Genomic DNA, 14,265 nt, shown 5'->3' on the forward strand with positions numbered 1-14,265 from the left:
CTTCTCTGATTTCCCATATAAGTGGAATCCTTATAATGTTTATCTTTTTGTGTGTATTGTATTTCATTTAGCATAATGTTTTTAAGGTTTATCTATGTTGTAGCACAAGTCAGAATTTCATTTCTTTTTATGGCTAGATTATATTCCATTGTGTGCATATACCACATTTTGTTTATCTATTCATCTGTCAATGGATATTTGGGTTCTTTCTACCTTTTGGCTAGTGTGAATAATACTGCTGTGGACATGAGTGTAGAAATATCTCTTCAAGCCCCTGCCTTCAGTTATTTTGGTTATATACTCAGAAGTTGAATTGCTGGATTGTATGGTAATTCTACTTTTGTTTATTTTTTAAGAGACTTAGTTTCACTATGTTGTACAGGCTGCCCTCGAACTCCTGGGCTCAAGGGATCCTCGTTTTTCAGCCTCTCTGCTAGCTGGGACTAAAGGCGCTATGCCACTGCACCCAACTCCTATTTCCAATTTTGTTGAGGAACTGTCATACTGTTTTCCATATATATATTTTTTTTTTTTTTGAGACACGGTCTTGTTCTGTTGCCAGGATGGAGTTCAGTGGCATGTTCGTAGCTCACTGCAAACTCAAACTCTCCTTGGCTCAAAGCCATCCTCCCACCTCAGCCTCCTGAGTAGCTGGGACTATAGGCGCATGCTATCACACCCAACTAATTTTTTTTATTTTTAGTAGAGATGAGGTCTTGCTGTGTTGCCCAGGCTGGTCTCGAACTCCTGGGCTCAAGTGATCCTCTTGTCTCAGTCTTCCAAAGTGCTGGGACATAAATTTCATTTTTAGGTTACTTGTTTTTTAAAATTCCATTACACCTCTTTTTAATGCATGAAGTTACGTTTATTTTTGACTAATTTCTTATGTGGTTTAGAAATTATTTCATAAATATGATTATATCAGAAAATTTAGAGTGGATAAAATAATTTTGCCTCATAAGTATAGTACCAATATAAATCTATACAATTGTTTCATTGAGAAATTGTCTCAATTAGTTTTTCCATATACCTGGTATTATTTCACTATGAATTATGTTTATTTGCAGTTGTTACCAGAACCCCTGTCTTGTCTTTTTCCAGTCACTACTTCCCCTCCCCTAGGGTAACCACTAGATTCATTTTATGTATTTTAGAACATATTAAATAAAATTATACAGTTTGTGCCCTTTTGTGTCTGGCTTTTTTTCCCCCCAGTATTGTTTTATGAGAATCACCTATGTTATGTGCAATTACAGTGTGTTCATTCTTGTTGCTGTATATATATATATGGTGTTTTATTATGTGAATACAGTATTATTCATTCTATTATTGATGGACATTTGGGCTGTTTCCAGTTTTTAGCTATTATAACTCTTGCTGCCCTGAACATTCTTGTAAATGTTTTTTGGTGAACATGTGTATGCATATCTATTAGATACATACCTAGGAGTAGAATTTGAAAGCAATTTAAGACAACTCAAGAAGTCTTTGCCAGCATCATAGAGAATATAGTAAAAATATTGTGGCAGTAATTGTACAACCCAAACAGAAGCTTGGTGACAAAGAGAAGATAATTTGTTCTGCCTCCTTCTATCCCCTTTGGAAAGTTAACACTTTGGTAGTTTAGCTTTTTGAGTTCAAGAAAGGGAGATTGAATTCATCTTCCCGTTGTAAGTATCATCATGTAGTAGTAGTAGCTACAGATCTAGCTTTTCATTGTACTTGCTGTTCTTTTTTTTTTGGAGCCAGGGTCTCACTTCCATCACCCAGCCTGGAGTGCAGTGGCAAGATCATGGCTCACTGTAGCCTCGACTTCCAGGGCTCAGGTGATACTCCCAAGTAGCTGGGAATACAGGCATGCCCCACCACGCCTGGGTAATTTTTAGTATTTTTAGTAGAGATGGGGTTTCGCCATGTTGCCCATGCTGGTCTCAAACTCCTGAGCTCAAGCCATCCACCTGCCTTGGCCTCCCAAAGTGCTGGGGTTACAGGTGTGAGCCACCATGCCTGGTCTGCTTGCTGTTCTCTTTAGTGTTCTTCCCTAAGTTTAACTGCCATTTTATTTCCTAACCCACATTTCTAGGAAAATAAGAATATAGTTTCACAAAATACTGCTGATCTCTAATAAGAATCTTACCAAGTTGTTAGCATTTATTCAACAAATTAAATAAATACTTGCTGAGTACCTAATATGTTCCAGGTACTGTTTTATTTTAAGTTTTTGGGGGTACATAGTACATACATATTAGGTGCATATATTTATGGGTTACATAAGATAACTTTGATACAAGCATGCAATGTGTAATAATCACATCAAGATAAATGAGGTGTTCATCACCTCAAGCATTTATCCTTTGTGTTACAGGCAATCCAGTTATATTCTTTCAGTTATTAAAATGTAGAACTAAATTATTTTTTACTATAATCCTGTTGTGTTAGCAAATACTAGATTTTATTCATTCTTTCTATTTTATTGTACCCATTAACCATCTTCATTTGCCCCCCTCTCCCAGTTACCCTTCCCAGCCTCTGGTAACCATCCTTCTCCTCTCTATATCCATGAATGCAATTATTTTAATTTTTAGCTCCCACAAATAAGTGACTACATGCAAAGTTGTTCTTTCCTTGGCTGGCTTCTTTTACTTACCATACAGTTCCATCCATGTTGTTGCAGATGACAGGATCTCATTCTTTTTTATGGCCAAATGGTACACCATTGTGTATATATAGCACATTTTCCAGATACTGTTTTAGATGCTGGGGCCATAGCAGTGAGTAGGATCCACAAGGTCCCTTCCTCAGGGAGTTTGTATTTTAGAGAGAGATGATAAGATAATAAACAAGTAAGTCGGCTGGGCGTGGTGGCTCACGCCTGTAATCCCAGCACTTTGGGAGGCCAAGGTGGGTGGATCACCTGAGGTCAGGAGTTGAAGACCAGCCTGGCCAACATGGTGAAATCTCGTCTCTACTAAAAATACAAAAATTAGCTGGGTGTGGTGGCTCATGCCTGTAATCCCAGCTACTCGGGAGGCTGAGGCAGGAGAATCACTTGAACCCGGGAGGCGGAGGTTGCAGTGAGCCAACATCACGCCGCAGCACTCCAGCCTGGGTGACAGAGTGAGACTCTGTCTCAAAAAAAATAAAATAAACAAGTAAGTAAACAGCATGATTTCAGTGTTCAAGGGTAACTTTGAAATGTGGCCTGTGTGCTAAGATTATAGAGAAACTTCTTGATTAGTTGATTAAAGTTAGGCTGTAAAAAAAAATCTAATAAATAAGAACTTCTCATTTTGGTAAAAGAAGACTAGAAAAACTTTTAAAAACGTTCCTTACTCTAAAGAAGGGATAGCTTTTGGGGATTTGAATCTCTCTAGGTAGTTTTAAACGTGGCTGTTGTAAAGATTTAGTGGAATACCTCTTTTTCATCTCTTAGGTTATCTTTCACCAAGTCCAAATCCTTTGGTAAGTGTTTTATGTATTTGTGAAACTAAAAGCATGTAATTTGACCTTTTTTTCCTTTACCCAAAGCAGTGACTCTTAAAATTTTGTTTAAAAGGTTTTTTTTCTATTGAAATGTGATTCACACACTGTAAAATTCACCAATTTAAATTCTACCATTCAACTATTCAGAAGATTTTGTAACCATCACCACTGTCTAATTCTAGAAAATTTGGTCACCACAAAAAGAAATCATTAACAGTCAACTCCATTTCCTCTTGGCTGACCATTTCCTCAGTTAACAGTAACTTTTTCCTCAGTTTCTAGCTGACCATTAATCTACTTTCTGTCTCTATGGATTTGCCTAGTCTAGATATTTTATATAAGTTGATTCTTACATGGTCTTTTGTGACTGACACTTAGCATAATGTTTTTAAGGTTCATTCATGTTGTTGCTTGCATCAGTACTACTTTCCTTTTTTATGGCTGAATAATTTTCCATCGTAAGGATAATACTGCATTTTGCTTATCCAGTCATCTGTTCATGAACATTTGAGATGTTTCCACCTTTTGGCTATTATGAATAATGCTGCTGTGAATGTGGTTGGACAATATTTTGTGTGTATGTAGTCTCAATTCTCTTGAGTATATACCTAGGGTGTATAATATGGTAACCCTATGATTAACTTTTTGAGGAACCACTACACTTTTTCACAGAAGCCATATCATTTTATAATCCCACCGCCAATGTATGAGGGTTCCTGTTTTTTCACCTCATGACAACACTTCAAAAAAAATTATAGCAGGGTGCAGTGACAGGCATCCATAGTCCCAGCTACTGTGGAGGCTGAAGCAGGAGGATCTTAATTGAGACCAGTTCAAGGCTACAGTGAGCTATGATCATGCCACTTCTCTCCAGCCTGGATGACAGAGCAGGACCTTGTCTCTAAAACATACATACATACATACATACATACATACATACATACATACATACATACATAAAATATTTTTAAAAATTCTATTGGGTGTAAAGGGGTATCTCATGATTTTGGTTTGCATTTCCCTAATCATTAATGATGTTGAGCTTCTTATTTCATGTTTATTGGCATTTATATATCTTTTGTGGAGAAATATCTTCATATCAGCCAGGCATGGTGGCTCAACGCCTGTAATCCCAGCACTTTGGGAGGCCGAGGTAGGTAGATCACAAGGTCAAGAGATTGAGAGCATCCCGGCTAACATAGTGAGAGCCCGTCTCTACTAAAAATACAAAAAAGATTAGTTGGGCATGGTGACACGCGCCCGTAGTTCCAGCTACTTGGGAGGCTGAGGCAGGAGAATTGCTTGAACCAGGGAGGTGGAGGTTGCAATGAGCCGAGACCATGCCACTGCACTCCAGCCTGGATAACAGAGTGAGACTCCATCTCAAAAAAAAAAAAACAAACAAAAAAAAACCAACTCTTCTATCTTCATTGCCTTTTAAAAATTGGGTTATGTACCTTTTTATTGTGAATTATAATTTGGTTTTTAAAGCCAATTTTAAAAGTTAGCTTCATCCTTCCTTGTCATCAAGTTACACATTGTGTACTTTTCCTGAATGTTGTAGGATCACTCAGTTATCCACTGAGTGAAGAGATTAGGCTAAATTTTGAATTATGGCCTTGTAATTGATAAGGCAAAATGCTTTTTATCTTATTCCATCCTGGAAAATAATAGTGCTATTATTTAAAAGAGAAGCAGTTAGCACTTTCTAAAAGGAGAAAAATAAATTAACTCTATAAAATAATCTTTTTCTTTTCTTACAGACATTTGCTTCATCATTGTTTTCAGGCTTTGATGGATCATGGTGTTAAAGTTGCTTCAGTCTTGGCCTACTCATTCAGTAGGCGGTGCTCTTATATAGCAGAATCAGATGCTGCAGTAAAGGAAAAAGCCATTCAGGTTGGCTTTGTTTTAGGTAAGTAATGGTAGAACAGAAGTATTTTGTCCTGTGATGGACTCAGAATTAAATCTGCTAACAAAGAATTCTTCCAGGACTTTCCCAAAGTCTACGTAAGAAGGTTATGAGAAGAACATCAGAACCACTTAACCCCGTGCCAAAGCATTATACTATACATTTAAATACTATCTTTCTAAATCCTCATGACATTCCAACGAAGTGATGGTATTAATAGCATTTTACAAATGAGGAAACAGACTCAGAAAAGTTGAGTAACTGGCTCAAGTCACATAGTAGTAGAGCTAAGTTTAGATTCCTGTGTCTATGTGATTCCATAATATGTATTTTTCTACCATGTCATGCTGCCACCAGCCTCTTTGACCTGCTTACTGTAGGCTGTGGCAGAGAACTTCATCCTTTCGGAGCCTCAGTTTTCCCATCTCTAAAATTTGAGGGTTATTCTGTATTTCCTCATGTGGATGTTATGAGGATAGTGAAAACAAATGTAAAAGCAACATAGTGAGACCTTAAAAATATGTGATAGAGCTGGGCATGGTGGCTCATGCCTGTAGTTCCTAGCACTTTGGGTTACTGAGGTGGGTGGATCACTATCAGTAGTTTGAGACCAGCCTGGCCAGCATGGCGAAATCCTGTCTCTAGTAAAAATATAAAAAATTAGCCGAGTGTGGTGACGCATGCCAGTAATTCCAGCTACTTGGGAGGATGAGGCATGAGAATTGCTTGAACTTGGGAGGTGGAGGTTGCATTGAGCCTAGATTGTGCCACTGCACTCCAGCCTGGGTAACAGGGAGACTCTGTCTCAGGAAAAAAAAAAAAAAGAAAAAAGGCTGGGCATAGCGGCTCTCACTTGTAATTCTAGCACTTTAGAAGGCTGAGGTGGCAGGATCACTTGAGCCCAGGAGTTTGAGACCAGCCTGGGCAACATAGCAAAACCTCCTCTCTAAAACAAAAAAATTAAAAATAAATGATAAATATAAAAGTAGTTAGAAAAATGTTTTGTGTGCTATACACGTAGAAAAATATTGTTTAATGTATGTATACAATTTTATATGGTTTTCACAAATCTGTTTAGATGTGTGTTTCAGGCAATTTCTTATTAAAGTTTTTGCTACCTTTTTTATTTATTTTGTTTTATTATTTTATTTTGAGACAGGGTTTCACTGTGTCACCCAGGCTAGAGTGCAGTGGCACAATTGTATTAGTCTGTTTTCATGCTGCCGTTAAAGACATACCCGAGACTGGGTAATTTATAAAGCAAAAAGAGATTTAATGGACTTATAGTTCCACATGACTGGGGAGGCTTCACAATCATGGCAGAAGGTGGAAGGCGTGTCTTATATGGTAGCAGACAAGAGAATGAGAGCCAAGAGAAAGGGGAAACCCCTTATAAAACCATCAGCTCTCATGAGACTTATTCACTAGCATGAAAACAGTGTTGGGGAACCGGCCCTATGATTCAGTTATCTTTCACCAGGTCCCTCCCACAACACGTGGGAATTATGGGAACTATAATTCAAAATGAGATTTGGGTGGGGACACAGCCAAATCATATCATTCCGCCCTGGCCCCTCGCAAATCTCATGTCCTCACATTTCAACACCAATCATGCCTTCCCAACAGTCCTCCAAAGTCTTAACTCATTTCAGCATTAACTCAAAAGGTCCACAGTCCAAAGTCTCATCTGAGACAAGGCAAGTCTCTTCTGCCTGTGAGCCTGTAAAATCAAAAGCAAGTTAGTTATTTCCTAGATACAGTGGGGGTACATGCATTGGATAAATACAACCATTCCAAATGGAAGAAATTGGCCAAAATGAAGGAACTAAAGGCCCCATGCAAGTCTGGAATCCAGTGGAGCAGTCAAATCATAAAGCTCCAAAATGATCTTTTCTGACTCCATGTCTCGCATCCAGGTCATGCTGATGCAAGAGGTGGGTTCCCATGGGCTTGGGCAGCTCCGCCCCTGTGGCTTTGAAGGGTACAGCCTCCCTCCCAGCTGCTTTCACGGACTGGCGTCGAGTGTCTGTGGTTTTTTCAGGCACACGGTGCAAGCTTTCGGTGGATCTGCCATTCTGTGGTCTGGAGCACAGTGGCCCTCTTCTCATAGCTCCACTAGGCAGTGCCCCAGTGGGGACTCTGTGTAAGGGCTTCAACCCAATATTTCCCTTCCACACTGCCCTAGCAGAGGTTTTTCACGAGGACCTCACCCTGCAGCAAACTTCTGCCTGGACATGCAGGTGTTCCCATACATTCTGAAGTCTAGGCAGAGGTTCCCAAACCTCAATTCTTGACTTCTGGGCACTCACAGGCTCAACACCACGTGGGAGCTGCTAAGGCTTGGGATTTGCCCCCTTGGAAGCTATGGTCTAAGCTGTATGTTGGTCCCTTTTAGCTATGAGTAGAGCAGCTGGGACACAGGGGTCCAAGTCCCTAGTCTGCACACAGCAGGGGGGCCCTGCTCGCAAACCATTTTTTCCTCCTAGGCCTCTGGGCCTGTGATAGGAGGGGCTGCCACAAAGTTCTCTGAAATGTCCTGGAGACATTTTCTCCATTGTCTTGGAGATTAACGTTTGGCTGCTCGTTACTCATGCAAATTTCTGCTGCCAGCTTGCAGTTCTTCTCACAAAATGAGTTTTTCTTTTCTATCGCATCCTGAGGCTGCAAATTTTCCAAACTTTTATGCTCTGTTTTCCTTTTAAAACTGAATGCTGACTGGGTGCGGTAGCTCACACCTCTAGTCCCAGCACTTTGGGAGGCCAAGGTGGGTGGATTGCTTGATATCAGGAGTTTGAGACCAGCCTGGCCAACATGGTGAAACCCTATCTCTACTAAAAATACAAAAACTAGCTGGGCCTGTTGGCGGGTGCCTGTAATCCCAGCTACTCGGGAGGCTGAGGCCGGAGAATCACTTGAACCTGGAAAGCAGAGGTTGCAGTGAGTTGAAATCGCCTCACTGCACTGCTGAGATCACCCCACTGCACTCCAGCCTGGGTGACAAAGCAAAACTTCATCTCAAAAAAATAAAAATAAAAAAATAAAAATAAATGAGACAATGCTTTTAACAGCACTCCAGTCATCTCTTAAATGCTTTGTTGCTTGGAAATTTCTTCTGCCAGATACCCTAAATCATCTCCCTCAAGTTAAAGGTTCCACACATCTCTGAGGCAGGGACAAAATGTCACCAGTCTCTTGGCTAAAACATAGCAAGAGTCACCTTTACTCCAGTTTCCAACAAGTTCCTCATCTCCATCTGAGACCACCTCAGCCTGGATTTCACTGTCCATATCATTATCAGCATTTTGATCAAAGCCATTCAACAAGTCTCTAGGAAGTTCCAAACTTTTCCCACATTTTTCTGTCTTCTTCTGAGCCCTCCAAACTGTTCCAAACTTTGCCTGTTACCCAGTTCGAAAGTTGCTTCCACATTTTCAGGTATCTTTATAGCAGCTCCCCACTCTACTGGCACCAGTTTACTTTGTTAGTTCATTTTCATGCTGCTGTTAAAGACATACCTGAGACTGGATAATTTATAAAGGAAAATGAGGTTTAATGGACTGATAGTTCCACGTGGCTGGGGAGGCCTCACAATCATGGTGGAAGGTAAAAGGCACATCTTATATGGTGGCAGGCAAAACAGAATGAGCCAAATGAAAGGGGAAACCCCTTATAAAACCATCAGATCTCGTGAGACTTACTACCACAGGAACAGTATTGGGGAGACTGCCCCCATGATTCAGTTATCTCCCACCAGGTCCCTCCCATAACGTGGGAATTATGGGAGCTACAATTCAAGATGAGATTTGTGTGGGGACACAGAGCCAAAGCATATCAACAATCATAGCTCACTGTAACTTCAAACTTGGGCTCAAGCCGTCTTCCTGCTTCAGCTTCCCGAGTAGCTAGGACAACAGGCATGTGTCAACATACACAGCTAATTTTTATTTTTGTTGAGACAAGGTCTTGCTATGTTGCCCAGGCTGGTCTTGAACTCCTGGGCTCAAGCATTCCTCCCAAACTACTGGAATTATAGGCATGAGCCACTGCACTTGGCTCTTTTTTCTCTATTAAACAAACTTTTTTTGAAGTGACTGTAGATTCATAGGAAGTTGCAAAAGAGTACCCAGAGTTCTTTGAACCACTCCTCCAGCTTCCCCCAGTGGTCACATATTATATAACTGTAGGGCAATATCAAAACCAAAAAAATTGACACTGGTGTTATACCATTAACTAGACTACTGGCCTTACTTAGTTTTCACCAGTTTTTACGTGCACTCATTTGTTTGTATATGTGTCTGTGCGGTGGATTCCATGTAGAGTCGTACAACCACCATCACTATCAAGATACAGTACTATTTGATCACCACAAACTATTTTTGTTTGGGGGTTTTTGTTTTGTTTTGTTTTGTTTTGTTTTGTTTTCTGAGTTGGAGTCTCTATCACCCAGGCTGGAGTGCAGTGGCATGATTTTTGCTCACTGCAACTTCCGCCTCTTGTGTTCAAGCTATTCTCCTTCCTCAGCCTCCCAAGTAGCGGAGATTACAGGTGTGTGCCACCACACCCAACTAATTTTTGTATTTTTAGTAGAGACGGGGTTTCACCATGTTGGCCAGACTGGTCTCAAACTCCTGACGTCAAGTGGTCCACCCACCTCTGCCACCAAAAGTGCTGGGATTATAGGTGTGAGCCACTGCACCCAGCCCTACTTTTGTTTTTAACTTCTCTCATTACCGTGTGCATGTGCCATGTATGTGTTTTCTGTCTTAAAGTGTACACACGTGCGTATACATCCTTCCCAACAACTTTTAACAGTCATTTTTAATCTTTTTTTTTTTTTTTTTTTTTTTGAGACATGGTCCCACTCTGTCGCCCAGACTGGAGTGCAGTGGCACGATCTCAGCTCACTGCAGCCTCCGCCTCCTGGGTTCAAGTGATTCTGCTGCCTCAGCCTCACAGGTAGCTGGGACTACAGGCATGCGCTACCACACTCATCTAATTTTTGTGTTTTTAGTAGAGATGGTGTTTTATCATGTTGGCCAGGCTGGTCTCAAATTGCTAACCTCAGGTGATCTGTCCGCCTCAGCCTCCCAAAGTGCTGGGATTACAGGCATGAGGCACCGTGCCTGGCCTGTTTAATCTTAGAATAATTCTTTGTAGTAGCCAAAGACAGGTTGCTGAAGGGACTTCAGAGCATATTTTTTTGAAAAGGACCCTCAGTATTTCTTTTTTTTTATTTGAGACGGAGTCTTGTACTGTTGCCCAGGCTGGAGTGCAATAGCGTGATCTCAGCTCACTGCAACCTCCGCCTCCCGGGTTCAAGCCATTCTCCTGCCTCAGCCTCCCGAGTAGCTGGGATTATAGGCACCTGCCACCATACCCAGCTAATTTTTTGTATTTTTAGTAGTGATGAGGTTTCACTATGTTGGGCAGGCTGGTCTCGAACTCCTGACTTCGTGATCCACCCAGCTCAGTCTCCCAAAGTGCTGGGATTACAGGCATGAGCCACCGTGCCTGGCCAGCATTTATTTTTTAAATAGTCTTATGGAAATGTCAGTAGCGACAAAGAATTGTCCAAAGAAAGTCTCTAAAAACTTGTGATCTTGACTAATGTTAAGGATGATATCCCTTTAGTTCTGTATCATCATGTAAAAATGTGTGTGTGAGAGAAATTTAGTATGAAAGAAGATGAAAGGAAGACTAGTGTTCATTGAGGTCCTCTGTCATCTCCACATCTACTTATGCCAATCTGGCCATTATAATGACCCAACTAGATACCTTGGAGAGAGAACCAAGTCCTGGCAAACTCATAGTTATCAGTCTTAATCCTAAAATTACCCAAGAGAAAAAAGTCGTACCAGAAGAGTTTTGCAGACATCACCACAAAAAGTTTTAGAACACTATTTCCTCCCCAAAAAGAAAACAGTACCCATTAGCAGTCACTCCCATTTCTCTCCAACACCAGGCAAACATCATCCACTTTCTGTCTCTATAGATTTGCCTGTTCTGGACATTTTATATAAGTGTACTCTTGAAATACATGGTCTTTGTGACTGGCTTGTTTTATTTACCATAATACTTTCAAAGTCCATCCATGTTATAGAGACAGAATTTAATATAAATAATATTTTTTGACCTCTGGGGTCAGGGCATAGCTGAACAAAAGGCAGCAGAAACTTCTGCAGACTTAAACATCCCTGTCTGACAGCTCTGAAGAGAGCAGTGGTTCTCCCAGCACGGAGTTTGAGCTCTGAGAACAGACAGACTGCCTCCTCAAGTGGGTCCCTGACCCCCGTGTAGCCTAACTGTGAGACACCTCCCAGTAGGGGCTGACTGACACCTCATACAGCCAGGTGCCCCTCTGAGACGAAGCTTCCAGAGGAAGGATCAGGCAGCAATATTTGCTGTTCTGCAATATTTGCTGTTCTGCAGCTTTCGCTGGTGATACCCAGGCAAGTAAGGTCTGGAGTGGACCTCCTGCAAACTCCCAACAGACTGCAGCTGAGGGACCTGACTGTTACAAGGAAAACTAACAAACAGAAAGGAATAGCATCGACATAAACAAAAAGGACATCCACACCAAAACCCCACCTGTAGGTCACCATCATCAAAGACCAAAGGCAGATAAAACCACAAAGATGGGGAGAAACCAGAGCAGAAAAGCTGAAAATTCTAAAAACCAGAGTGCCTTTTCTCCTCCAAAGGATTGCAGCTCCTCGCCAGCAACGGAACAAAGCCAGATGGAGAATGTCTTTGACAAGTTGACAGAAGTAGGCTTCAGAAGGTTGGTAATAACAGACTTCCTGAGCTAAAGGAGGATGTTCGAACCCATCGCAAGGAAGCTAAAAACCTTGAAAAAAGATTAGACAAATGGCTAACTAGAATAAACAGTGTAGAGAAGACCTTAAATGACCTGATGGAGCTGAAAACCATGGCGTGAGAACTACATGACACAGGCACATTCTTCAGTAGCCGATTCAATCTAGTGGAAGAAAGGGTATCAGTGATTGAAGAATAAATTAATGAAGTGAGAAGAGAAGTTTAGAGAAAAGAGAGTAAAAAGAAACAAACAAAGCCTCCAAGAAATACAGGACTGTGTGAAAATACCAAATCTATGTTTGATTGGTGTACCTGAAAGTGACGGGGAGAATGGAACCAAGCTGGAAAACACTCTTCAGGATATTATCCAGGAGAACTTCCCCAACCTAGCAAGGCAGGCCAACATTCAAATTCAGGAAATACAGAGAACACCACAAAGATAATTCCTTGAGAAGAGCAACCCCAAGACACACAATTGTCAGATTCCCCAAGATCAAAATGAAGGAAAAAATGTTAAGGGCAGCCAGAAAGAAACGTCAGGTTACCCACAAAGGGAACCCCATCAGCCTAACCATGGATCTCTCAGCAGAAACTCTACAAGCCAGAAGAGAGTGGGGGCCAATATTCAACATTCTTAAAGAAAAGAATTTTCAACCCAGAATTTCATATCCAGCCAAACTAAGCTTCATAAGTGAAGGAGAAATAAAATCCTTTACAGATAAGCAAATGCTGAGAGATTTTGTCACCACCAGGCCTGCCTTACAAGAGCTTCTGAAGGAAGCACTAAAGATGGAAAGGAACAACTGGTACCAGCCACTGCAAAAACATGCAAAATTGTAAAGACCATCGATGCTCGGAAGAAACTGCATCAACTAATGGCCAAAATAACTAGCTAACATCATAATGACAGGATCAAATTCACACATAACAATATTAACCTTAAATATAAATGGGCTAAATGCCCCAATTAAAAGACACAGACTGGCAAACTGGATAAAGACGCAAAACCCATCAGTGTGCTGTATTTAGGAGACCCATCTCACATGCAGAGACACACATAGGCTCAAAATAAAGGGATGGAGAAAGATCTACCAAGCAAGTGGAAAGCAAAAAAAAGCAGGGGTTGCAATCCTACTCTCTGATAAAACAGACTTTAAACCAACAAAGATCAAAAGAGACAAAGCCATCCCATAATGGTAAAGGGATCAATTCGACAAGAAGAGCTAACTATCCTAAATATATATGCACCCAATACAGGAGCACTCAGATTCATAAGGCAAGTCCTTAGAGACCTACAAAGAGACTTAGACTCCCACACAATAATAATGGGAGACTTTAACACCCCACTGTCAATATTAGACAGATCAATGAGACAGAAGGTTAACAAGGATATCCAGGATTTGAACTCAGTTCTGCACCAAGCAGACCTAATAGACATCTACAGAACTCTCCACCCCAAATCAACAGAATATATTCTTCTCAGCACCACGTCGTACTTATTCCAAAATTGACCACATAGTTGAAAGTAAAGCACTCCTTGGCAAATGTAAAAGAACAGAAATCACAACAAACTGTCTCTCAGACCACAGTGCAGTCAAATTAGAACTCAGGATTAAGAAAGTCGCTCAAAACCACACAACTACGTGGAAACTGAACAGCCTGCTCCTGAATGACTACTGGGTAAGTAACGAAGGCAGAAATAAAGATGTCTTTGAAACCAATGAGAACAAAGACACAACGAACCAGAATCTCTGGGACACATTTAAAGCTGTGTGTAGAGGGAAATTTATAGCACTAATAGCCCACAAGAGAAAGCAGGAAAGATGTACAATTCACACCCTACCATCACAATTAAAAGAGCTAGAGAAGCAAGAGCAAACAAGTTCAAAAGCTAGCAGAAGGCAAGAAATAACTAAGATCAGAGCAGAACTGAAGGAGATAGAGACACAAAAAACCCTTCAAAAAAATCAATGAATCCAGGAGCTGGGTTTTTGAAAAGATCAACAAAATTGATAGACCACTAGCAAGACTAATAAAGAAGAAAAGAAGAATCA

General features: G+C 40.8%; 1 protein-coding gene across 1 annotated transcript in view; it reads left to right on the top strand.

The window, feature by feature from the left end:
• The window catches only part of APPBP2 (amyloid beta precursor protein binding protein 2), an 84,597-nt gene that overhangs the window by 27,840 nt on the left and 42,492 nt on the right, over positions 1-14,265 (top strand). Inside the window, exon 3 of the mRNA XM_031011304.3 lies at positions 5,247-5,398. Coding sequence (XP_030867164.1) covers positions 5,247-5,398 — 152 coding nt within the window. The remainder of the gene's footprint in view (positions 1-5,246; positions 5,399-14,265) is intronic.

This window comes from Gorilla gorilla, chromosome 4 (assembly GCF_029281585.2).
Source record: "Gorilla gorilla gorilla isolate KB3781 chromosome 4, NHGRI_mGorGor1-v2.1_pri, whole genome shotgun sequence".
Lineage (NCBI taxonomy): Eukaryota > Metazoa > Chordata > Mammalia > Primates > Hominidae > Gorilla > Gorilla gorilla.